Source organism: Eleginops maclovinus, chromosome 11, assembly GCF_036324505.1.
Source record: "Eleginops maclovinus isolate JMC-PN-2008 ecotype Puerto Natales chromosome 11, JC_Emac_rtc_rv5, whole genome shotgun sequence".
NCBI classification, from domain to species: Eukaryota; Metazoa; Chordata; class Actinopteri; order Perciformes; family Eleginopidae; genus Eleginops; species Eleginops maclovinus.
The window spans coordinates 3,176,397-3,204,353 of record NC_086359.1 but is presented as its reverse complement, the minus strand read 5'-3'; the positions used below and the strand labels follow the sequence as shown (position 1 = coordinate 3,204,353).

Here is a 27,957-nt window from a genome sequence, read left to right as displayed (position 1 = left end):
GTTATTTAGCGTGTTGTATGTAAATGATTATCCTGAGCATGCTTTCCAGACTTTTCCATAAATATTTAACGACTCATCAAAATGCTAAATATGAATTTGTATAATTCCTGAAGTCCACCTCTACTTGTGGTCTTTCATTCATTTAATGCAGACGAAAGTATTTGTATCCTGAATACTCGGCCATGTTCATTAAATACAGGTTTGAGTGTGAAGAGAAAGTCATTACGCATGGTGAACAGAACTGTGTTGATTTACAGCCCTTTCATTCCTTCAGGATGGTGAACGGATCATTTTGACATTTTACAGAAGATATATTTACATTTGGAGAATGTAAATATCATCCAGTGGTGAGTTTGAGTTACCCCCTTTGTGAATTCAAGGCCACATCCAGAGGAGCTCATAAACAAGCACAGAGGCTGGATGAAAATGTCCAGGAGGCTCGAATATCTGGACTTTAATCTTTTCCTCTATAATTTCTAATCTATAGTCAAAGCACATTCAGAGAGACTTCGGGAATTCCAAACCAAAAGAATCCCACAGGCAGAAAAACTCAGTTGCTTTTGCCGGAGCCGAGGCAAAGTGGGTGTAATTGTGAGTGACCCTGATGATGGGAGCGATCGCTGGTCATTAAATCGTAAAATATCAGGCGGGGCGGGGGACGATAAATCTTAGAGGAGGAACGAGGAACTCCGCAGAATCAGCCAAATTAAAAGAGGCCCTATTTTCCTTTCCTGTAGTGAGCTTTTTTTTTTTTTGTATGTAAATGGCTCCATTGGACTCTTGGTTCACTTCCGAAACACAGTGACATCACTATGGAACACTCGCGCATATATTGGCTAGCGCTCCTGCTCATTATAGGCTAAGGGGCGGGACATCTCTGAGCAGTGGACCAATCACAACAAAGCACAACCAGCTAACCAATCAGAGCAGACTGGGCTCTGGTTTCAGACAGAGGGTGAAAAGAGGTGCTGCAGCACAGGCAGTATGAGAAACATAAAGAGCTTTCTGAACATTAAAGCATGGAGACATGTCCCAGGAGAGACACTACATACTGATATACACCTGAACATCAGCAGGAGAGGACTCTTTAAAGTAGAGACACTACATACTGATATACACCTGAACATCAGCAGGAGAGGACTCTTTAAAGTACAGACTCTACATACTGATATACACCTGAACATCAGCAGGAGAGGACTCTTTAAAGTACAGACACTACATACTGATATACACCTGAACATCAGCAGGAGAGGACTCTTTAAAGTAGAGACACTACATACTGATATACACCTGAACATCAGCAGGAGAGGACTCTTTAAAGTAGAGACACTACATACTGATATACACCTGAACATCAGCAGGAGAGGACTCTTTAAAGTAGAGACACTACATACTGATATACACCTGAACATCAGCAGGAGAGGACTCTTTAAAGTAGAGACACTACATACTGATATACACCTGAACATCAGCAGGAGAGGACTCTTTAAAGTAGAGACGCTACATACTGATATACACCTGAACATCAGCAGGAGAGGACTCTTTAAAGTAGAGACGCTACATACTGATATACACCTGAACATCAGCAGGAGAGGACTCTTTAAAGTAGAGACACTACATACTGATATACACCTGAACATCAGCAGGAGAGGACTCTTTAAAGTAGAGACTCTACATACTGATATACACCTGAACATCAGCAGGAGAGGACTCTTTAAAGTAGAGACGCTACATACTGATATACACCTGAACATCAGCAGGAGAGGACTCTTTAAAGTAGAGACACTACATACTGATATACACCTGAACATCAGCAGGAGAGGACTCTTTAAAGTAGAGACACTAAATACTTCCTGCTTGTAAAATGTAATGGAGTAGATAAAGTAGCATCAAATAAAAACAGTACCAGAGTAAATGTGCTTGGATTCGTCCCACTCTTACACATTCATCAGCTCATATTGATTACTCCTCCAGTCCCAAAGACTGTCTAAAACTTAAAGGGTTTTTTGATTTACAGTATCATCACGCCGTCTCTCCCTCACTCTCTCTCCCATCCCCTCTCCTCTCCTGTAATCTATCCAGTAATCGCCTCCTCTCATCTCTCCACTCCACTGAAAAACACACTACGGTTATTTTGACACCAGAGCCGGACGGACAAATCGTTTCCTTCAGCAGAATATTCAAACACATTCACGTTAATTCGATTTGGGAAGAAACCGGGGGGGACGTGAATAATGAGCTGGCCCCGGCTGACCCTGTTCTCCTGCTGCAAAAGCCATGCTCGAGGTTGTAGGAACATTTCACTTTGTATAATTTACTCTACACGCCTCATGTGCTTAAACCACACACTCTCTCTCTCTCTCTCGCTTACACACACACACACACACACACACACACACACACACACACACACACACACACACAAACACACCACACAGCATGAGGATGCACTCAGTGACTTCTGAACTGCTGCTGTCCTTAAAAGACTTCTCAATGACGCTAAGTGACACATTTTATGGATATTTGATATAATGCGTAACAGCAGCAGTGGAGAGGAGCAGATAAATTGCACAATTAACCAAAATACTGAATGCAGTTACTTCAGAAAGTTTGTCTTAATCGACCAATTTGGATTCATTTTTAATAAATATTGCATCAGATTTGAGATTTTCTACTTTATTCTAATACATTTAATACAATGTTCTGTCTCTATTATATATTTCTATTTCATTTTAAACAATCATACATACTAAACAGGCTTCTTTTTGATAAACGCTGTGGTTTCTTGTCCCTGGAGCTGTTTTAATAGCTCTCTCTAATTGTTGTCATTTATGTCTTAAATAAGAATAATAATTCTTCTGCTTCAGAGAAATAAACTCCTGAGGCTAATTGCTTAAAAAATGTTGTCTCACACTCTTTAAAAATCCTCAATCGTCTCCCAACTGTATGTCATTTTTTTAGTGAAACAACATTGAACTATAATGTAAAATGTGTTGAAAAGTCAGCCAGTTTTAAAGGAACAATGCAACATGTTTCATCCTGCGCACCTCTCTGGTGTTTGGAGTCAGATGGAAAGATCGATATCAATTTCATCTCTGTGTGTCGGACATGTGAGATGTAGCCACTCTTCTTTGAAACCGCGACGGAGTAAGACAGTACGTCTAATAGGTTTCCTCTTTCTTAAAAGCTTCCTGTTGTTCTCTCCTCCCTCAGGTGGTTTTCTCCACCGCTTCACTGACGGCACACGGGGAGTTTTGCACAGCAACTTTGAAATGTGCGGCTACTGGAACAAGCTTCGTTCATGCTGCTAGTGCTCGGGATGTTCTTCGTTCATCTGACAGGCCACGGGGGGCTTTGTATTACATATAGTCTGCAGGAAATCATGCCATGTTTCTCTACATCTCCACCAGTGTCCTGTAGGTCACAGAGACAGCAGCATGTTGCACCTTTGCTATCAGGTTGCGCAGGTAACGCGGGTGATCTCCACAAAACATGTTTTTGTTTGTGCACTGTTAAAGGATAGATACGAGAGGATCTTTAAACCTTCACCTGAGAGTTGGATCGATATCAACAATAAGCCCGGTGTTTGTTTATGACTGATTTTGAACCCAAATGGGAAAACATCAGGAAGCGTTGTAGCGTAAATCACTCAAAAAGACTCCTTTTAATCGTCTCATCTTATAAAAGCCTGTTTCTCTGCAGCTTTAGGGTTGCCACCAGCCGGACTCCATAAAGCAGGTCACCTCTGCAGGGCATGGAGGGTTAATTACACAGACGCTCCTGCTGCTTGTGTGCGAGGCCATCAAACATATATATCAGTACTGCAAGATCACACTCACCACCCCGGGAACAGGCACCAACATTTAGCTGACATAACGTTGCCTGATTAAAGCATTATTAGCACCTTTATTCTCCTTTCTGCAACAACAGAAAGGATTTCAGATCAGGTTAATTGGAACCTCTGGCAAAATATGGATTCAATTCATATGATCTGTTTAGTGTCGCAGCTTCCTCTATGGAGGTCAAATGATACTCAACGTGATGAATGGGTGAAAGCCGAGGCCTATTGAGGCACCATGTGGCGGTAAAAGTCAGGATGGCGCTCTGTCAGTGAATGAACTACACGCCTGATGCTCGCGGTAACCTTTTTTATCCTGCTGCAGCTCGGAGACGCTAAAACTGCCATGAAGCTTACTGTTTATTACTTCCTGTAGGAGGAGAGTGAATGTGGGAAATGTCATCTTTATAAGTTAGGCGGCGTTTGACCCTGAAAAATGGAAAGTGATAATGTTGCTCATCTGGATGCACTTGAGTTCCTCTGACAATGTCAAACTGTGTCTTTTCCATTTCTGTTCCTCCTTAACTCTTTACCCTTCAGCAAAGTTTTCCAAAACTTGCTGAAATACTTATTGTAAAATCATGTGTGAAAGCCACAAAGGGATAGACTCTCCTGTTCCGCTAGGTATCAGTTACCCAGCATGCACATCAGTTGATCTTTGAAAACAACACTGACACAAGGTTCAAAACGGCACAGATGAGGGTGCCAGAAACCTGACTCTCGTGGGACGTCGGAGCACTTTTGCATGCTGCCTGTTGCAGGTGATGGATGTCGGTGCCGAAGAGATGGCTTGTGCATTCAGGATGGAGCTCCATTCATCTTGCCTCTCTTCGTTTAGCCTCCCAAGCCCGGCGAGTTGAAAGGGCTGGAGAGGACTCAGACTCATCAGCTTCTAACTGGAGGCGCAATTGGTTGGCTCATTTGGCAAAGCAAGGCAATTATAGCGGGCCGGGTGAGGAGACAGAAGAGGGACGAGCGAGCGAACAAGAAGAAGAAGAGTCTGGAGGATGGGGGGGAACTGGAGCGCGGTGATTTAAATGGAACCTGGGGGCGTACATTAAGGTGGGGTTGACATGAGGACAGGTCGGGGGGTATTAGAGCCAGGCGTGAAGAGGTAAAGTAGTCAGGCTTTTAATGATCACATGCTCAGTGTGACGGGAGATGATTCCCTCCTCTTCTGGCATCTTGTGCTTCGTTATAGAGAAAGTCGTCCTTCAATTTTGTGTTGCTTTTTTTAAATGCCCGTCCAGTAAGTAATTCAAAGTCTTTCTTTAGCCTTATTTTTGTTATCTTGAAATTGATCTTCTCGAGTTTCCTGTGGAATATCTCTTATCGCACACTTCTGGACTATCGTACTTTGTTTTGAGTGCATAGGAGCACCACCACGGGAATATGAGTACTCGGATTGTGCACTCATAATGGTCAGAAAATTGAGTTTAAATATGCTTAACACGTCTCAAACTCAACAGCATCTTGGCAACTTAGCAACAGAAGCTAACATCTGTGTTTGCAGTTCCTGCAGTACAGAAAGCACCTTACAGCTAAAGTTATACATGTCAGACTATCACTTTTTAAGTATACTAGCAGGGAAAATAACTAAGGGATCCAAATTGAGACACAGCAGCTGTGTGTGTGGGTGTGTTTGGTATGCAGGTGGGTTGTGATAGTATTGAGTCATGTTTAGTTATTGTGGTTTGGCTTTAGAGTTTGGTTTTCTGTCATAAAAGCGACCGTAGGTTCGCTGTAAACTGCGTCTCTGAACTTAGACTGAGGTTACTTTGGTTTCCATTTGGACCTTGCCTTGCTCCATGCCCTTTGCTGCCTTTTTTAAAAAGCCTCCAAGTGAGTTGAAAACTGCATCGTACATGATGTTACGCAGCTTAAAATAGCTTACATTTAAAAGACTGCAACTCCATGTGCTGTGCTTTAGTAAAGATGGCCTTGCATCTCATGGAGTTTGCATGACACATGAATGTTGTATGAGCCAGGACAGGGAACAGATAGCACTGCCATTTAGAGCGACATTTATTTCGAAGGCCATGTTCTTGCAGCAAAGTGATCTGTGCTGTTCCAGACCTGTGCGAATTACACGCAGAAGCCCTCAGCTGTGTCTGCTAAAGGTTTAATAAAACACTGTTGCATGTTGGAAGGAAATCTGTACCGAAGCAAGAAGATAAATGTAGAGTAGAAGTGAATGGAAGTGAGTTAAATGAATGGGTTTTCCTACATAATTTAACTCCTGGATTTCATATTTATTGCGTGTGTAAATACCAAGACGAATGCGAGCAACAATACATCAAGATATCTACAGGTGTGCTCAAAACACAGACGACTTTTTCCACCTAATTGCCATTCTTCAGCCTCGGCTTGTTCAGTATGCAGAGGAGAGGATCTGATATTTCATTGATTTTCACGACGGCTCAGTCTGACATTAATAACTTCTGGAAATAAATCTGGCATCATTGTTTCTGCTCTTTGCTAAAAGGGCAGTGAAATTAGAGTTCGCATAAAGATGGATGGAGAAGTTATATAAAGTGCACAAAAATAATACAGTTTTTATCGGAGAAACTGAGCTGCAGCGATACAATGATTTCACTCAGTTGAGATAACTTTATGAGGTAGGGAGATTGTACTGTACATCCAGATTGAGAGGAAGCTCGGTGTCACATAAAGGACTTTAATATAAATCAATCATATTGCATAACTTTAGAAGAGAGACATTTGTGTCATTATTGCAAACACATAAGCACAATATTTGGTAAAGGCTAAATATTTTAAATATCTGAATGAAGTATAAAGTACTGCCCAGAATAACAATTGGTAAACATACTTAATTTAACTTTTTTTTGTGGTACAGAGCTTCTTAAAAAGATCATCCTTTAATACACCTTTCTTTCTGAAGTGATGCTTGATTCTAATATCACAAATCATGTGGCAATTCATTGTTTTTCTAAAGCATGCAGCTCTTATTCTTGGAAAGCCAGCTGGAGAGTAAGAAAAAAGAGATGATTGTTGTTGACTGTTTTCACCAAATCAGAAGGTTGTAGACGCAGGAAGTCAAAGGTGAAACCCTTTCCAACATTTCACAAAGTCAAAAGTGATTATACAATCAAGGCAAAGACGGAGAGACACAAAATAAAGCTGCATGGTGTAGAGAGCAAATGGTAGAAAATCACCTTTTGTCTTAAGCTGCTTTTTCATTCATGTTCTGCATGAAGTTTCTTGCCTCCCATTCACTTAATTTTCTGCATGCTGTGTTTGCGATTTATTTTTGTATTCTAGGGCATGTTTAAGTTTATTTATACCGAGCACGTTCAGCAGGGAAATGTCCTTTGAGATTAATATTGTGCAGGTATCTTTTTTTAAACATACTCAAATGCTCTTAAGGACATCCAGTCGAACACTGTTAATACATCTTAAGGAATTAAGATTCAACAGGTCGGTTTGAAGGCGCGGGAAGAGAAGAATAAGTGGATTTGCCCTTGAGTATTACGGTTAGGTTAGAGAAAAGCGTAGTGCGAGGGGCACCGGCTCTCGGGGATAAAGGAAAGTTCAAAAACGTTTTGAAAATCTCCAAGAATTTCATAAAATGATTTACAAAGCCCTTTCAAAATAAAATGCAAACTAAAAACCCAAGTTAGAAAAGAAGTTAAAAAAGAGGAGGCTCTGGAGGCCGGTATGTACCAGGGAACTGTCCTATGGGAACCAGTTGAAAGACCTGGGATTGGTGGTCATTTATATTTGATAATTGACAGAAGTTATAAAAGTGTGAAAGCAATCATACAGAATAATTCAAACATGCAAAATAAAACCAAAAAACATCTTAATTAAAACACTCCAAACCACAAAAACTAAATAATGAATTAATAAATCCTAAAAAACGAAATGTCAATCAACACGGTAAGGTTAAAAACCAGGTTAGGGTTAAGAAGCCAGCATTGGATATTTGAGCACCTGCTTGTTTGTATGACAGTAACTGTGCTTTGATTTACTGTAAAAAAAAAAGGACCAGAAATTTAGTTGAGTATAAAGTTTTGGAGCCAACGGCCTTTTGGATCATTCATCTCTCTAAACCTCTCGTTGGCTTGGGTCTAACTAGCATCTCGATAATATAATCACTATGTATGATGCCTGATAACCAAATGCATAGGAGCAGCTAGGGACGGATGAGTGTCTCTTTTTTTTTGGAGATAGCGGTACACAATCACACTATTTGCATTTTAATGAGAGGCCTACAGGGAGACATTCAAAGCTGTATCCTGAATGTGGGAACTACTTTGTCCCTGATTGACTCTAAAAGTTTGAAGTTATGGATTACTGCTAACCTTCAAACTACTCAAGGAACTGAATTCCCACCAGCAGCAGCAGAGGTGGGCTTAAACAGCTCCATGCAACAAAAAAAAAAGTACTTTATTATTTGTGTATTTCATTTTGATCGTGTAGATTAAGTTCCCCCAACTTTATTATCCTAAATAAGGAAGTCCACTATGGGAACAATTTGAATGCAGTGTAATTAAGGACGGTAATTTTAATTCTGCTGATTAGCAAACAGTTTATGTGCATTAAAATACAACACAGTTTGATATTAGCTAATTCATCATTCGTCATTAGAGCTAGAGTAAACACAGTTGGTGGCTTATAAAGGCCCAATAGCAGGGTAAATGGGCCGGGATATGGTAATTAAATGGGTTCAAAGATACATATATTGCCAAATGACTGAGTGAACTGGATGTTTTTTAATGGTTGATGTGTTTGAAGACAGTATTACGTTACTTTGCTTTTGCTACAGCTCTCCAGTATGCAATCCTTGAACATGATACCAGCATTGTTGCATGATCGACCAATGCTTTATCCAACCACGGCGACTGGAAAAGTGGTTCCCATTTCTCCTGTAACCTCCTACTGAGGGCGTCGATAACACGTGAGAGCTAGCTTATCTGCGGACAGCGCTCATGGATGATATGCCTCTCTTTTGTTGCTTTTTGATCTATAGATTCGTCAGAATGTGAGTTTTATTTTCATTGAACAACCATTTCTTTGTGTCACATTTCCTCTTGCAGCATTATTGTGGCTACCAGGGATTCACTTTTTGGTTAGAGGGACATTTGGGTTGTAGGTTTTCAAGTGTTTGATTACATTTTTGAAGTCTATGTCCACTTATTCTACCAAAGATAAGACCTTAATTAACCCTCGTGGGGAAATTCAGGAGTTGATGCAGCAACAGATAAAGAAAGATGAACAGTACAGATTCACACAAGGATAAAAAATAAATGAAATAAATAAATAAAAATGATAGACAGGTAAGTAACGGTTTTAAAACCAACTGTTAGAACAACAAAATAATTAAGAATGAAATGTGCGTATGTTAAATATATTCACATGAATGTGTGCAGAACAAAGTGCAGGGGTCAAAGTCACTGTTCCAACGGTGCAGGCTTTATGTGCAGTCGGGGTTATGAAGATATCAAAGTCGCACACCAGGATACTACGATAGACGGAGTTTTATTAACGGAACTTGGAGTTTGGCATGTTGCTTTAATTGTTAAATAATCCAGCTGGTTCACATGCACCGTTACAAATGCACTTCAAAAAGTCAACAATGAAAGAGCATAGCAATATAATTCTAGCATACAAAGATGGATATAGATATTACATTTCCATAAGGTATTCTGATCCATTTGCCCTCTAGAGTCCTTCCAGTTTGCAATATATTTAAAGACAGTGTTGAATGATAGGATTCGATATTTCTCGGCACTGATTAATTCAGTTTAAAGTTTGCACATTACCTGCTGAAATGGAGCCGATAGTTCTGACAGCCGTCTGTAAAGATTAAATGCCGGCTGTTTACTAATGATGTGCCGGAGCGGCGTGTCAAGCAGGCAGTGTTGGATGAACATGAGCTTCACACTGTTGTCAGATTTTCAGTTCATTTTTTCCCTTTTGATGCTTTCAGGTTTTCTGAATCATCTCTCCAAAACGCCGCGGGGGGCTTTTTAAAAATCCGTTCCGCACCCCTCAATCAATTTCATAAAAGCTCTGTGTTCTTCTAGGCGTGTGTTTGAACTGAATAAATGGAAAGGCCTGATTAAACTGTCTTATCAGGAGTGCATATTTGGACCGATGGCTTTGACCAGGAGGAGATGAGAAGGAAACTCAAATTCTGGAGGTGTGTTCTGTGAAGCTCCGACACCAATCTGTTGTGGAATAACAAGCAGGGTCTTCAAATAGCTTCAAGGGACTGACTAAGGACCAAGGAATATATTTCCAAAATGTTCTGGCTTTAGATGTAGAAGAACAATTAGGAACATGTCACACTTTTAGGTTTTAAAAACACACGAAGAGGGAATGTTAAATGTCTTTATTTGAAAAGATTCAACGGCTTTATGCACACAATCTGGAGCGCAGTTTTGTCTTGGAGAATATTAAATCCCAGGCTCCTGCAAAAATGCAATATGCAACATACTTAAGACATCCAAATAAATATAAATAAGGCAAGAGAGTGTTGCACAGGACCACATGATGGAAATACTGTGCTGTGGAATAGAGAGAGCACTGTTCCTTCAGTGAGGGCTGGTAGGAAGTCAGTGCTTGGGAGTGGATTAACCTTTGTTGAAGTCAAAGGCGTAGAGGTTATGTAGAGTTCACTCGTTGCGATGCTGCATGACCTCTTTGCAGTCTGTTGGAGTTTATAGAAGCTATGAGAAACTTACGAGGCTTTAAAATAAATCAGCAGACGCTACAGGACGGTCGTGCATCTTTCTGACACTTTTATGGGCGTGTGATTTCTTCGTACAGTCATTTTTTCTCGAAAATACATCTTCAAAGTGTCGCTCATTTTCATTTTTAACTCCATGTGGAGTGACACCCCGAAGGTGTCACCTGCTTCAGCATTTCCCTATTCACCTGCTCAGAGCGCAGGCGGCTCTGCATAAGCTCAAAGACGACTCGGTGACGTTCAGGTGGATCCCTGTCTCTCCGTCTGGGGTGGATTATTGACTACTTTAGATTATATATTCATGCTTCTGTCATGAGGGATGTCTCTGTATCAATTTGATATACAGTAGGTGTACAGGGAGGGATTCCAGTACCTAAGGGAAATAAAACAGATTTGCATTTGAAAGAGCTAGATCTGCAAGGTAAGGGTATGTCAGATATTCTCAGGTGCTTTGCTGTCATTTGTTGCAGGATAATTGACATCATTCAGAAGGGGTGCTGCCAGCGCTGTGTCGGAGGCGCTCTGTTTGCTTCAGATTACTGAAGATGTTTTGAAAATTGATTGTAAGAGAGGCACCAGAAAGCTGGCTGCGTGCTGCCGTGGGAGATGGATTGTTTCCCTTGGCTGTAGGATGAGCTGCAGGTCCAATAAGAATCTGAGGAGAGGGGGGTTGGCTGCTTTTCATCCTGTCTGCAACAAGATCTGTCTGAGATAGTAATCAAACTTACAGAGTTAACTTTCTCTGAGATTCAGTTGAAAGAGTGCCATTGAGTTTGAAGTGACTTTGACAAAGGGTTTCACAGCATCCGTTCAGCGCCAGAAAGACACATCATCTAGGTTCTTAGTTTATCCTCATCATCTGCTTCTGCATCACAGTAGTTTTTATTCCTCTGCTCCTTATAGAATAGGTTTATTATACACAGTCATTACTCTGGTGCAGGAATAAGTCCTTGAACCCGGAAATGAGTCAGCATTTTACCACTTTTGTCAATGGTTTTTTGACAGTTTTTGGTTAGAACGAGTTGCTAAGAAGTGTCTAAATAAACTATTAGAAGTCATTTTGCCCAACATTAGCCGCCTTTAGCTTAGCTGTGGTGACGTGAAGTCATGTGACCGTGCTGTAGTTCCTTTATAGCCCAACATTAGCCGCCTTTAGCTTAGCTGTGGTGACGTGAAGTCATGTGACCGTGCTGTAGTTCCTTTATAGCCCAACATTAGCCGCCTTTAGCTTAGCGGTGGTGACGTGAAGTCATGTGACCGTGCTGTAGTTCCTTTATAGCCCAACATTAGCCGCCTTTAGCTTAGCGGTGGAAGTCATGTGACCGTGCTGTAGTTCCTTTATAGCCCAACATTAGCCGCCTTTAGCTTAGCGGTGGTGATGTGAAGTCATGTGACCGTGCTGTAGTTCCTTTATAGCCCAACATTAGCTTTGTACTTCTACTGATTGCATTAACCCTTACCTTTTACTGTACAAGGGATCAATAAGATTTGAGAGATGGCATGGACTGCTGTTAACTCATATTGCATCACCTTTAGAGTCCAAAACAGGACCTTTCAAAACCTTTCAGCTATAATCATCATTAAGATTGCAGCTGCAGTCCACTTTTCGTCATGTCTATCCTTACTTCAGACAAAGAGACTCACTGTAAATGCTTCAGAGTGACTTTCACATCCGTAACCGTCATGGATTGCAAACTTTTGAGGCTTCTTCTTTTTCTCAGTTTGTGATTTATGCAGCATCAAAAATGCAAGGGGAAGTTTGACTTCTTACCCCTTGAGATGCCTCGTGTTTGATCTTTTGTAATTTATTCCTGACATAATTATTGTGATTATACAAATGAGAGTCTGTTGTCGTTGTATTTGAAAAGAGGTTTTCAGGAGTTTGGGCTTTTGTGTAGAATTTTGACTTTTCACTCGTAAAAAAAAAGACCTCAGAATATTTTTAGAGGGTTTAGCAGAATTGTTATTCCCTACTTTAAGAGACTTTAAAGATTTGCATCATTTTCTTGTTTACGCCAGAAATAAAACTTACTGTTTTTGGATCATACCTTTGCAAATATCATATCACATAAAGTGCATTATGTGGCTGAGAGATTCTACATCAGGTAATGATTATTTTACCCAAAACAATTGTTTTAGAGACAGTACAGTTTCAGAAAATCGGAAGAAATAACTTTTGTTCAAACAAACCTTATTTTGGGAACATGAGTGTATTACAATACAAGATAGAAAACACTGTAATCTTAACAGAATTCAGTCATTGATATTTATTTAGAAAACGCACAAATTGTACATTTTGATCTAACAGTATATAATTATTTGTTTTGCAGGGATCATTCTGTGTGTGAGAGATCATTTCAAAGCTTTATGATGCTGTTTATTATCTTCTGAAGGCATCCTTTTTTTACTTGGTGTGTGTGTGTGTGTGTGTGTGTGTGTGTGTGTGTGTGTTAATGTGTGTGTTCCCCAGAGAGGGATAGCATTTCTTTTACACTGGCTTCTGTGTGGGTGAGGCTCCCCAGAGAGAGCTAGTTTTACTCGAAGCTGTCCAATTTGAAATAGAAGTTCCTCGGGGGGGAAAAGTTGAGAACATCAGGAGCGCTGACACCGCCCCATGCTGGAAAAAGATCTTTGAATTTAATCTGTCATTGTCGGTACCTTGAAAGGAAGCTCGGTTGCGCACTTTCACTTTGTGTAATCGCTGCTGCTCCCAGCCTCGCTCTCTCCTGCTCCGGTAGAAACCCCTCCGTTGCTCCATCACTTAGCGGGTGCAGGACACGGAAAGCTAACACCCTGAACTCTGAATATCTACCGTGAACCCTGGCTGAAATATGATTATAATCGCAATGTATGCATAGTGGTTTGAACTCTGCAAATGTCAGCTACTAGGGTGCAGCACTGCCCCTCAATTTTTCTTCCCCTCTGCATCTGCTGGCAGGTCTGAGCCCTACTCGCCTTATCACATAAATTGGACAGTGGCTATTTCCCCGATTGCCTCCTCAGAAAGGTTCTGGCTCACCCGAGGGTCTTCTGCTCATGGCTTTGGCTGATGGGAAAACTACTTAGAATAATTGTCCGGCCTTTCCCAGCCAACGCTGTCGCCTCCGTGCTGCTGCTGCTGTGTGCGGGGGGGCTGAGAGGGAGAGACACACAAAGGCGGAAAGAAACAGCGGCTTAATACTTCTATGTGTCAGGATCTGTGTTCAACATGTGCACCTCTGCCTCTCGAAAGGCCAGGTCAGATTTATTTGCAGTGCAGCAAAAACAGCAGTTGCCTTGGACAGCTGTTTTTGCTGTGAAAACATTTGTAAATGTGGAGAGGTTAATGTAATGTCTTATGAGTAGTGATGTTATCTGCAGTGTGATCACTTCATCAGACCTCAGAGTCTTTGTTTATGGCTTTTTATTTGAAACATAACGGCTTCAGTGGTGCAGGTAAATCTGAGGCTCTGCCCTGATGTCATCTACTGCAAAGTGTTCTAATTAAAGGGAACCCCGCCACGTTAGTTTATTAATCAAGAGGAGTGTGACTCAATAGAGAAGGCAGTGGTTCACTGTCCTCTGTGGCTACGGAGGAAGTTTTCCAAAGTCTGATTAAAGATTGTCATCTCAGCTTTGGATTTGAGATGTGAGACATGGCTCTTTGTTACTCTCTTACAGTGAAATCTCTTAGTTTCACTGTACATATTGGCAAAACCCACCTATATATAACTCCCATACTATGATTTGTGAGTTTAACTCTACCATCGTCAGGTCAATTCCTTTTTAATCCAAACTCTTTGGTGCATAAACAAATATTTGCAAAGCTAATGCTGCTCTAGCCTAAGCCGTGCCCACTGTTCCATGCTTGTTAACAACATTTGAACATTTTTAGCCACAAAAATAAGATGGTGAACTTACCTGCTAAACACTATAGCATGTTAGCATGTTGAGCATGTTAGCATTCTAACGCTAGCACTTAAGATGCCGGCATGAAATGCAAACTGTAAACAAATGGATTTTTTTCATCATATATTAGAATATCTTTGTTTTTGGACACATTTAAAAGACAGGTAGAAAGATTGTAGGTCCTTTTTCCTTTTTGTTTGACTAGTTGGTACAGATTGCGAGTCATTTTGTTAAGAAATAAGTCATTGTTTTTATTAATTTGGACAGTGAGCTGCAGCTTTGACATACTCTTTGGAGTTCACACACTATGCGGTCTTATTGTAAAGGCTGTAAAGGCTTTAACAAGAAGCTGGCCAATCATTTGTATTAAATGTGCAATTCTAAGGCTTTTCCCCTTAGTGTAGTAAAGCTGCATTCAGTCACATCCCTGCAGGGTGCTTTTAAACGTGGTTCACGCCTGATGTGTTTTATGTGTAGACAGCGAGAGGGCTGCAGACAGAACGCCGGCCAAGGTCACATCTCTGCACAAAGACCAAGAGAGTCCAGAGGAACACACTCTTTCTAAATCAGAGGTTAAAAATCAAAGGTGACAAATGTTTGCCCACGATGCCGACGGTCCGTATGCACAGATTGCACACTTCAGTCTGGAATTGCCCGAGGGAACTTTTGCAAACTCCCTCAACCCTTTTTAAGCTAAAACTCATCACAGAATCCACAAGACCCCTTTCATCCGTGCTGAGACAAACAGCCTCAGTTCTTAGGGCCTGTAATTGCAAGAATCCAGTCGAAGCAAGTAGGAACACAGCTGACATTAAAACTTCTGAGATAAACAAACATAAGAAGAGCTTCTTAAAACCCTCTCCTGTACACTGCAATTATGATGTCTCTATCTTTTACCATAGCAACAGACATCACAGAGGAGTCTTTTCCACGGCTGCAAAAACAGTTGTTTAACTCTCATAAAAACTGCTTTTCTTTTTGCCTCTGTTGCAATCGCTGCACAAATGCAAGGCAGTGTGTAACTGTTGTCTTGTTAAACCGGTGTTTATGAGTTTTCTCCATGCAAACCCTCTCATCAAAACAACTGAATGATTCCCCGGCCTTCCACTCCTCTTCTCTCCTCCAGTGAGTTGTCAGATGAGGCCGGCTCCTGACTGCCGGGCCTCGCTGTGGACTCCTGAGAACGTCCCCGCTAGCCCGGTCCTCTCGCCTGGCCTGGCTGCTCTGTTTACGATCAGATGGCCGTCCTTTCTTCGGACTCTCATTAGGTCTTGACACTCTGACAAGTCTGTGGCGATGACTGCTGCAGTCTTTGTGACTGACACGCTGCTCCGGCCCTGTGTCCACACTGACACACTCCTCAGGGATGTAATGATGAGTACATTGCATGAGATGCTTGGGTTTTTTTTTTGTTCTTGCTGAGGACGAGCATTCCTGAGCTCATGTTGGAGTTAGCGAGGCAGTTATGGGACGTCGGGGACCCATGAGGTGCCGGGATGTCATCATGCATGCACGGTAGAGATGGAGTTTCAACAAAACGAGACAACTTTGTTTGTGTCATCATTTGTGCTAATCTCTCATCTCGGCAGTGTCTCACAGACAAATGTCAAACTTGTCAAGATGTCACGGCGCTGTGGCAATTACTGTGACATATTTACGTTTGCTTTTCTCCATTGATCAGGCTTGCTTTGCACACAGCACTCCAGGGTCCTCTTTTGAACCACGCTATACATTACTACTCTCTCTTTCCCCAAAAATAAACTGGGAAAAGGGTCTGGATCTAGCACAGTGCCGGGAGGGTCCGCACCCCCCAGATGCATCCATACAGAAAATGTTTTGCCTGGCACCCCAGGAAACATGAGAGAAGTTTTTCAGTCTCTCTGGTTGGCTGATCAGGCAGCACAGAACAGTTTCCAGCTCTGGCTTTTCATCATGGAAATACAACATTTCTGACCGTGAAACGAGACGCCGTTATGCATTAGATGTTTACATTAATGTCGTTTTGATGTTGTTTTGAGGAATGATTTATTATTTGTTTTCAATTTGAGTTCGATTGAGCGCTTCGGTTAAACCCTTTCTCCTCCCGTAGGCTACGGACGACACAGGGACAGGGACCGCCGTGCACAGCGGACCGTGTCATTGAATCGCATGTCATTGGACACATAAAAGCACCATGTAAACTGCAGACACAAAAATCTGCACTTATTTTGAATTATATATATCTGCGTTGGATGGATTTTGGTGTGTCTGCAGAGTGGAAACGTTGTGTGCAGAGTGCCCCCCCCCCCCCTCTCAGAGGAACTAATGGAGCCTGCAGATGAAATCAAAAAGGCTTCGCTGGCCAAGTTTAGCTGTTAGGGCGAGGTCCCCGTCCTGCTGTAATGCAAAAAGGAGTGCAGCTAATGCCTCTGAGACGTTCAAGTGCTGACATTTTCGTTGTTTATTTACTTTTTCTGCCTTCATCTGTGCACCGCTAAAGGGACAGCGGTGAAGCCCCGACTCCATCCATCAGAGTTTAGCTCCACTGCGGCGGCACCACGAGCGACTGTTTGTTTACGACGTCCCACACGGCAGCGAGAAAGACATGCCAAACACCGGAGTCCAATCTGTGTGAGGGCTGGCAGCGAGACAGAGGAAGGTCCTGCTCGTTTCATTTGATAAGTTCACCGGGGGAATTGTAGCCGTGGTCTGATGAAATGCACAAACCACAGCGGGGATTATTTCCCCCAAAAAAGAGACGAAAATGGAGGCAGAAAAATCAAGCTCTCGTCAAAATGTCTTTTGTTGGTGCGCTGGCAGAGATCCAGTTTGACCTTTCATGCTGAGTGGGACAAGTTGTAATTAGTAACTGTTATTCACCCCAAAGGGAAGGACATTTTTAATGATCCTGTCATTAGTTATCTGTTGTAAAAATGTTCAAAATTAATTGGCAATAATGACGTTGTGTCCGTGTGCCGTCAGTGATTTGAATTCAGGTCAGAACCTTTGTACTTTGGTGTGTATGTAGCGACAGATTCTGATTCATAACGTCTTGCTTTTCCATTTCAGCCACAGTTTGTGTGAAACAGCAACATAACACATGAAATAACCCTGTCCATTAAGGCAAAATGTGCCATAATCAGTCTCTGCATTGCTTTTAATGATCCTCTAATATTGTTCACTAATATGATGAAAGCATGTAAAAGCACTGCTCTCATGTTTGATATTCACAGAGGGTTTCATAATTGCAGAGTTAATACAAGGCTAATGGAAACGTGAGTTAGGACGAGGAGGGTGTTTAAGTATTTGTGATAGAATATAAACCCCCGCTGAGTGGAGCTAGCCCTGTTTACGCCACATCAAACACTCGGCATTAATCTCTCTTTGAGTGATTAGAAACACCTGACACCCTTTTCTTTTTACTTGAGAAATGAGTCACGTTTTTGTTCAAGGAAGATAAGTAATCCCTAGTTAAGTTGGCTCTGCAGCTTCTCTTCATGATTTGATCCTCAGAGTAAGAAGGCCTGAGCATTTTAAGGTGAGAGCTTCTCCGTAGTTCAAAGGCAAAGAGTGAAAAAGTCTCCAGTGCATGTCCGTCACACATGTTTGGATGTTCAGACCTAAAGTAATTCAGTAAACTGAATCCCTGAAGCAACTGAAGATATTCACTCTGGGCAAACATCAGCAATTAAATACTTCCTAATGATCCGACATCATTTGCTGGCTTTAAATCATTTATGGAGAATATTAAATTAGATTAGAGGATATACTTTATTCATCCCAGATTGGGTATTTGATTTATTAGAGCATCTTAGAAACCTTTCAAATTAACATCCATCTATCAGCTAGAGTTGGTCAACTTTGATTAACGCAAGAGCTTCATGGATAAGAAAAGGTGTGATGCTGGTGATATTCTATATTTTGCATACTATCTGTATTTGTAAAAGCAGTGCAGAGTTGATCCTGCAGTACAAACAAGTTCTGTTTAAGTAGCCGAAGCCTGAAGCTTTTTGTCTTGCACTGTGCGATCCAGAGTGGAGCCCACCTGCTGTTCAAAAGCTATTGCAAACACAAAAATGAGCCACAGGGTGAGAGGGGTGACATCATTACGATCAACTGGGACACTGAGTCACTCCCACACGCATCACCCTGCTGCTGGATATCAAACTGAACAAAAAGTCAAATTCTGGAAAAGAAAAGTGAAATCATAAAAAAAGAAAAGGGGAGTTTGGGAAGAAAGGTCAAAACCTAAGAAAAAATGTAATCATGAGAAACTGACATTTTGGAAGAAAAAGTCCACATCTCACAGAAAAGTGAAATTCTAGAAGAAAAAGTGAAATTTTGAAGAAAAGAAAAGTCTCCTGGGACATGTCTCCATGCTTTACTGTTCAAACAGCTCTTTATGTTTCTCCTACTGCCTGTGCTGCAGCTCCTCTTTTCACCCTCTGTCTGAAACCAGAGCCCAGTCTGCTCTGTTGTGATTGGTCAACCGCTTAGAGATGTCCCGCCCCTTAGCCTATCTCCTAAAATGTGTTGCAGGGTCAGCTAATGGAGGTGTGAGAGTTACATGGTGATCTCACTGTGATCCGGGAAGTAAACAAAGGAGTCCGATGAAGGCGTCAACGTTGGGATTTTAGCCTTTGCAGACCATTTACATGCACTAAAACCGACACAACACACTAAAGGAAACCCCAACAAGCAGCCCCTTTAATCTTTACTCCCCCTTTTTTCCTCTAAGCATTACCATCACCTGCAAGTGTTTTCAAATGCTCAAAAACATCATTAAAAGTTCCTTCTTTGAGGGTAAAAAGCACCAGACTGCAGATAAAAAGAAAAGTTTCATAATTGCAGAGTTTAGCACGCTAATACCTTACCTCAGCATTAGAGGTTTTGGGTCTGCTATAATTATCCAGCTGACTCATCTCTTCTGTTACAGAGTGACTTTATTGTTTGTATTAATCACAGAGCACTGGAACAAAGCACAGCGGAGGTCAGGTTAAAACCAAGCGATTATGTCTGGTATTTAGTCTGAAGTTTGGGAGGTTACCAACTAGGAATCTGCTGTTTCATGCCATGCTCAGAAGACATATTTACCCCTGCATCTACAAAATATCATCGAGTGAAAACTAGCAGCTGCAGTTTGTAATCTGCCCAGAGATATTTCCCCAGCATATTCAAATTTTCAGAGCCTGCCATTAAAATGTCTGGCCCTGGCAGGTTTCCCTCTCTTCGTCTGGCTTTTTCCAGATGCACGTTTCCTGCGGGGGAAAACCTCAGAGCTGTTAACGTTGGAAAGATAAACACCGTGGATATCAAAGTGCCGGAGATGATTGATCAGATTGCCGCCTGCGATCCGAGGGTGAAGACCATGTTTGTCACTCCAGGGGAAATTTAAGGACGGCGTTACAGTGCCAGGGAAATTAGTTCGGGAAGTTTTCAGGAAGAACAAGATGGGAAGCAGAGGAAGTTAGAAAAGTGTTCACTTACTTCCATCTTTGAAAAATACTGCAGTTTGGTCAGTGGAGGAAATGTGAGTGTTGAGACCATGACAGGGATTTTTTCATTTCCCCTTGTGGGATTTATAAAGTATGTTCTTCTTGTTGTTGCTCTTCACACACCTCCAGCTCTTACCTTTCCCTGGCTCCCTGGTTCCCTGGTTCTCTGATGCTTACTGAGAGATGGTTTTGAAGGTTTATTTGAGACACATGACAAAGTTTAAAAGTAATTTGACATCGTATAAATGAACCCCAACATCGCTCTGACCCTCAAATAATACAAATATAATAATATTTAGGTAAATGCACTCTTGTTTTAAGTACGTCTTTCCACATTATTAAGACATATGTCATGCTCTTGATATCTAACAAAGTATATACTGTATATATATATATATATGTGTCAGGATATGCCACTGACTTATATCCAAACATTATGACTTAAATTCTGCAGAAAGAAGCAGTTTGATCAGGTTTAGTCCCTGAAATGGCTCTCAGCCCCCGTAACGTTCCCTCTCCCCTTAGCTTGACATATAAATTGTTTGTGATACACACTCTCATACAGAATGCATATGCACTTGAGACTGTTAAAATGTTATTTCACAGTCAAGATTCAAAATAATAAAAGTCCAAATCTGCATTTTTGTGTCGTGAAAAGAAATCCAGCTTTGTGACTGCTGTGCCTCTGGGGACACTCGCTTCAAATGTGCTCAATAAATACTCTTTAAAAATCCCATTAAAGAAAAATTAAGGACTGTGGAGCTGTGATTTAATTCTGGTTTGCATATTTTATTTATTAGCAGCAGAGCAGACGGTTAAATTATATCGCAGTGTGTGGAAGTTGGAATGATTTCTGCCAGCAAATGTCATAAATGGGTCATGAGGGCGAGGCGCTCTGTGCCCAGTGAGAGGAATCCAAAAGTTTCTAGTGAATGAAGAACATGGAGACACTGCAGCCTGAAAATAAATAAATAACGGAGGCTGATTGCTACCAGAATCAGAACCAGAACCAGGTTTACTGCAGAGTAGGGTTGCACATACCTGGCATTTCTTACTGTGTATAATAGTGCAAATAGAAACAGCTCTGTGCATTTCTTAAAGAGGTGATTCTGCTTAAAGGCGCAAAGTACATCAAGGACAGAGTATAAGGAAGATGTTTGTTTATTAAATGCATTTGAAAATATAACATGTAGTGTCTTAAACACCAGTATAAGTTTCATGAACATTTGTTGGAATTATTCTTGACGTTTCTGATGTGCTTGTACTTTGCCCTGACTGAGAAATAGATTTATGATTCAAAAGTTATTGGCTATAAAAAGTGCAACGTAGAATACACTTAAGGAAGAGAAATAAGGGAGTAACATAATCACCATCATCTTCCACTACATCTAATATGAAATACTGTACAGAAGATCATCCATCCTGTTCACTCTGATGACATTTAACTAAAACAATACAAATATGTCAAATAGGTGTCCGGTGTGGACTGAAAAACCCCTGAAAATAAGTAATCTTGCCATTACCTCTGATTGATCGCAGTGTGCTGTCGTCCTTTCCCAGTGATTATTCGACCACTTAACACAAGAAAACATTTAAGAAACCCCGAGGAGATCAGAGGGCGCACGCTCACAAAGCTAACCTGAGGCGTGTTGACCAACAGCCGGCCTGCTTAGCAGTCTGTCGGCCGACTCCCCGGTCTAATAGGTGTTGCCATGGCAGAAGGCAGCTGTGTGGAATGAGTAAGTAATAGCTCTGTCTTCGCTGAAGTGGCTCTCACTGCCTCTCCCTCCCCCCGTGCAGCAGAAGCAGCGGGGAATTGGCATATTCTACGAATTTGGACTGTCTTACTGCTGCACGGCTCCTCACTTTGCAAAGCTCTTTCATTAATCAGCATTAACTCTGTTCAATGGGAGCCCGATTCATGTTGCACTCCCATGGGTCATGCTTCATCCCCCCCTTTCTCATCAGTGGTGCAAAAAACGAACCAGAGTCTGATTAAAAAACATTGGTTCTGAAAAAGATTATGATGAATATGTAGCTGCTGCTGCTGGTGAGAGCAGGTAATGAATATAAATATGAGAATTACTCACCAGGGTTGCATCTTTACCAGGAAGTACACTGAGGGCGGTGATGCCCTACTGTAATGTGGTATTATCCTCTTCAGTCATTCAGTAGCAACTGGGTCACCTCACAGAGTCTGAGGGTGTTTCGTTTCCCCTTCTCAGCTCACATCAAAGGCGACACGCTGCATCAGGGTTCTTACACATTACATATTTCTGTTTCATCTACCCTACACAGCGCTGAATCAGATAATTACTGTATTTTCTGGGGGATTTCCATCTATTGCAGCTCAATAAGAGCTGCAATAGATGGAAATGTAAGGAGATGTAACCTGACAAATAGAAAAAGGATATTGACTGCATTCTAAACATGGCTGGTTTTGGACAGGAAATGCAAAAGTGCGTTGAGTTTTCAGGGGTTATTGTTTAGTTTAAAATGTTGTTGTTGGTTTCACACCATCATGAATCATTATTCTTTCAGATCACGGAAAAAATCCCTTTCCTGTAGTGTGCTATACAGGTTTTAGTGCATGTAAATGGTCTGTAAAGTCTAGAATCTCTCCAGAAGGGGGGGGGGTTCCTCTCCCGCGCACTCCCCGTAAACGCCTCCATTGGACTCCTTTGTTTACATCCGTTACATCATGACGTCATTATGTAACACTCACGCTTCTTTTAACTGGAGCTCCAACTAATTGTACGTGATAGTTTAAGGGGCGGGACATATTTGAGCGGTTGACCAATCACAACAGAGCCAGCTAACCAATCAGAGCAGACTGGACTCTGGTTTCAGACAGAGGGTGAAAAGAGGTGCTGCAGCACAGGCAGTATGAGAAACATAAAGAGCTTTCTGAACATTAAAGCATGGAGACATGTTCCAGTAGAGACACTTCATACTAAAATGAACCTGAACATTTTAATCCAAATCAAAATTCAGTCGTTTAATATTTTCTTAAAAGGGCCGTACGCTTAACAAGTATACCAATCCTTTAGTGTCAGTAAGATTTGATTTAAATGCAGACTTTTACTTAAAAGTTCAGTATCGCTACTTCTCCTTACAGCTGAATACTTCTACCACCTCTGTTATTAAGTCTTAAATTAATCAGGCAGTGCAATTATAACAATGTTTATAATTAGCTTGCACTAATCTCTTGCTGAACGCTGCTGTAGCACACGGAGAGTGTTTGTGATCACATTGAAACACAGATTGTGTTCGAGGTGTCTGCAGAAGGAGACAGGGCTGCAGCTGAAAGTCAATTGCTTTCACAAATCACGGATGAGTGGTCGATGCACCGAGCGCGGGTTAGAGTAGCAAATGGAAACACCTCAGCGGGACTTCGGGATTTTTATCTGTCAGAGAAATAAATGGGACGATCTGGAAGGTGTCGCACGGGCTTCAAAACCTTCAGCCAGCCGAATGTAGATGAGACACTTGAGAGGAAAATATGATTTAGGAAATGCTTTCAGGGAGTTCGTCCGGCTGCTGTTGGGTGTGCAGTGAAGTCATGGCGGGAAGAGAAATATGACTCTGTGTTTTCCTGTAAACAAAATCATTAAGATCCCCAGAGATACGCCTGCAGGAGCACTCTTATTTCTTTATTGTTTTACCTGTTTTTAAAAGACATAATAGCATTTTTAGTGCAAAGTGTAGATAAAGTGCATGAGGGTACAGTACACGCACATACTGATTACAGTGTCAAAGTTGTTGCTTATGTGAGGCGAGGTACAGCGTTAGCCAAGCCCTTGCCCGTGTAATATTAATAATAAATATGAAACAAACATGCAGTGAAATACATAAAATAAATAAGAGAAATACTGAAATATCCGACTAGACTTGTGGTATCACTTTTATTAGTGACCAACTTTTAAATGTAAATCTGTGGCATTTATAAGATTAAATAATCCTAATTTATCCTAAATCTTTAGTTAAAAATGGAATAAATGAAAATAATTAAATACAAATATGTAAGAATGGTTTATAATAATACAAAAATCCACCAAATCAAAAACATATAAAATACAATAAAGAATAATCAAATGAATAGGTTGGAATAAAATACCATTGTAGTAATAGTACACATTTATATACATGGGATACTATATACATTATAAAAGTGTGCAAACTAATAATAGGAGTACACTTTAAATGCAGTGAGGCCTTGTGAGTACAATCAGGGTTATTGAAAGTGAAAAACAGATTGTCATCGGGTAAAGAATAACTGACGAGCCTCTGGATAACACCGTCTAATATAAACTCGTATCTTTCGCATTGGGTGTTTAATGCAGAATACTTTCCTGTGGCTGTGTACGAGCTGACGTTATCTTGCAGTCTTGTTTATAATGAATTGTGTTGTAGACACAAGGCAGACAAACAAAAGCCAAATATGTTAATAATTCATCTCCGTCTTGTGTTTCATGGAAATGAAACCATCAGATCGATCATTTCCAGGCTCTGCATGTCTGTGGAAACGTCTGCATCGTGCCTCAGTGCTGTGGTCAAATAACCCCAGGATAACGGGAAGAGGGAGAGATTTTTGTTTTTTCCATTTACTACTACTTGGTATTCTTCCAGCTGGCACCGTAATAGCACGTCTAGGTAAAGTGACAAAGGACTGCTGCCACATGTGGTTTGTTACCATGCTGACAACGTTTCAAATAGTTTCTCACAGCCTCTTCTTTTAAAGAGGACATATTCTGCTCATCTTCAGCTTCATATATTTTGTCTCTCCTGGGACATGTCTCCATGCTTTAATGTTCAAACAGCTCTTTATTTCTCTCATACTGCCTGTGCTGCAGCACCTCTTTTCACCCTCTGTCTGAAACCAGAGTCCAGTCTGCTCTGATTGGTTAGCTGGCCGGCTCTGTGATTGGTCCACCCTGTGGAGATGTCCCGCCCCCTAGCACGTACAATGTGTTTGAGCGCTATCATAGCCTCATAGGGCCTCTTTAAAGAAAAAAGCAGCATTGAAATCCTCTAGAAACCCTGCTTACACTCACAGTTAACATCTTTTCAATATTTAACTCTCGCTGTTAAAATCCACTTTCATCTCTAACTAAATATCTTAAATAGTGAAGCACTATAAATTGAGGCCTGGCTTTTCTTAATAAAAAGTTTGAGCATGTCACCTTTTTACAGCACCTACAGCTGCAGGTCTCTTGGTAAAGAGGGTGATAAGAGTGCACTCCAATTCAGATTCAAAGTCATTTTTAAAAACGTCCTCTTTATCTCTGGACGTTCTTTTGTGGGTGCGTTACATAAAACCCCCCAAAAAATCCTTTAAAGGACAGATTTTAATGCAATAAAACAGAAAGGTGGGTGAACAGTTCTGCAAGGCACAGAATATCTCAACGTTTTCTCTTGTTTCTGCTTCTTCTTTTGAAGCTGTTGTTTTATGTGCGTGCTGTTTTTAGCTTCAGTTTTTATCTCCTCTCAGCAGACGGGTTCGGGGACATGTACACATTAGTTTTTGTTTGTAGGGGTAACATACACAGTGTGCAGATTCATGCATCTACATGTTGGTTTTGTGCGTGCTCTGTGTACAGAGACGCCTGCTCTGTATGTGAACATGCAACATCTCTGCAGGCACTAAAGGGGTCAGTGTATGTGCTGTTAGCTGCACATCTGTGTGTGTGTTTGGAAGAGATACGTATTCTAGGTTAATATGTATTACCTAGATAAAGTGAAAGACCTGATTTGTTTTTAAAGTTGCATTTCATGTACTAAGTGGTGTGTGGATCAGTTGAGTCATGCATATTTATTCACAGCAGTGCATTTATTCAAGTAAAATGCTACTAACACACATTATTTGATGACCAGTAAAAGTCATGCATTCAAAACACCAGCAAATCAGCAAAATGAAGAACTTCTTTGCAGTAAATGTTACCGAAGTCAATATTACTTCTGCATTAGTGTGTATTTTGAATCATATTGCTGTAGGTTTGAATGGTTTTCAATTTTTCTTTTAGTTTCTCAGTAACATTTAATACAAAAAACTTATATTTGTTATTAATAGGATTGCTGTGCTGAGTGTCTGTACTGTTTATCCCTTTGAGATGTAGTGGAGTAGAAGTATGACATAGCAATACATGGAAATACTTGAGGAAAGTACATGTACCTTGTGCTTAAGTACAGTACGCTAGTTGCTGTCAATCGTGGCTAATTAGTTACGAAATATTTGAAAGATTTGAGCTTCAGAGTGGTTAGTACTAGGCTTGAGATGTGAAAGAATATAACCATATTATGTGATTAGGTCACAAAAAAGGTCACTGAAATCCCTTAATTTACTGTTTAAAAACATAAGAGTTCCTAGCTAGATTACAAGACATTTTAAAATATAGATCAATATATTACGATGTCAACGGTGGCGTCTTGAGTTTTCACTGTTGGTCTCTAAACTGCTGCATGAATGTGCTTAAAGAAAAAACAGTGACACTGAGTAGAGGACACAATAAATATGTTGTTCTCTTAAGGTTACATAGTTGTTCCGCTTCGATATGCTTAAGTAAACGCCATCCCATTAATACTTATTTTCTGAAGTCTTTTTTGGAGATTTCATATAGAGGTAATCCACAGGTAATGAAAATGAATGAGGTTTAATAACTGTAATACTTTCGTTAGGTTACTGATTACATTTCTTCACCATAATTCGTAATTTTAACCCAATTTTAAAGCTACCCTCCCAACCCTGGTTCATTCTGTATGAACACCCACTGGGTGGCGTCTAAAACCTGGTGCACTGAAGTAGTCCTAGCCCATGTATCACTGCTCTATCATCTTCATTCATCTCCGTTATTGATTCATCTGTGAAATTGCTTTTGCCATGACGCAATACAAGAAGGAGGGCTGCAGCACACAGAGGGTGCTCACCTCTGACCTCGCACATAAATCACCCCCCGCTAATAAAAATGGACTCACCCCATTTCTTTTTTTCCCTTCAGGGTCAAAGCCAAGAAAGGGGTGAACCTGCTGGAGACCAAATCCAGGAACGCCCAGTGGCAAGTGGGTTGGGAGATGCAGTCCGGCGCCAAGCACTCCATCACCACCATCGACGTGAGCAAGAACAAAGCAGCGAAACAGGGGTAAGTCACACAGCCCCGGGCCTAAACACACCGCCGCTCCGTAACCAACTAATGTCCCTCGCTCCCGCCACACACAGCAATATTTATCTTCCTTTACTGACAAAAGGTCTCCTGAAAGGTTTCCTTGCCTCCAACTGTCATATTTTACTCTCTGATTAAAGGCAGCTTTGAAATGTCAGGGATAGCGTGCAAAGAACTGGTCATAAAGGAGAACAGAACCCAGACAGGGCGACAGGATCACGCTTTGTACACGGCTACTTACTAAATAAATCAGTGATTTGACTCGTACTCTTCTTCTGCTGTTCCCTTTAGTGTCAACATCCTGTCTGTCTTCCTCTGCTGTTTCCTTTAGTGTTTAAATCCTGTCTGTCTTCCTCTGCTGTTTCCTTTAGTGTCTACTTCCTGTCTGTCTTCTTCTGCTGTTCCCTTTAGTGTTTACTTCCTGTCTGTCTTCTTCTGCTGTTCCCTTTAGTGTTTAAATCCTGTCTGTCTTCTTCTGCTGTTCCCTTTAGTGTTTAAATCCTGTCTGTCTTCCTCTGCTGTTCCCTTTAGTGTCAACATCCTCTCAGTCTTCTCTGCTGTTCCCTTTAGTGTCAACATCCTCTCTGTCTTCTTCTGCTGTTCCCTTTAGTGTTAAATCCTGTCTGTCTTCTTCTGCTGTTCCCTTTAGTGTCAACATCCTCTCTGTCTTCTTCTGCTGTTCCCTTTATTGTTTAAATCCTGTCTGTCTTCCTCTGCTGTTCCCTGTCATGTCTACTTCCTGTCTGTCTTCCTCTGCTGTTCTCTTTAGTGTCAACATCATCTCTGTCTTCTTCTGCTGTTCCCTTTATTGTTTAAATCCTGTCTGTCTTCCTCTGCTGTTCCCTTTAGTGTTTAAATCCTGTCTGTCTTCTTCTGCTGTTCCCT

The 27,957-nt window shown here is 41.2% G+C and overlaps 1 protein-coding gene across 2 annotated transcripts in view; it reads left to right on the top strand.

The window, feature by feature from the left end:
* Positions 1-27,957, top strand: part of tmem132e (transmembrane protein 132E) — a 354,237-nt gene that overhangs the window by 269,255 nt on the left and 57,025 nt on the right. For both annotated transcript variants that reach the window (XM_063896187.1, XM_063896186.1), the window contains exon 3: positions 26,911-27,051. In XM_063896187.1, the coding sequence (XP_063752257.1) occupies positions 26,911-27,051 (141 nt within the window). The remainder of the gene's footprint in view (positions 1-26,910; positions 27,052-27,957) is intronic.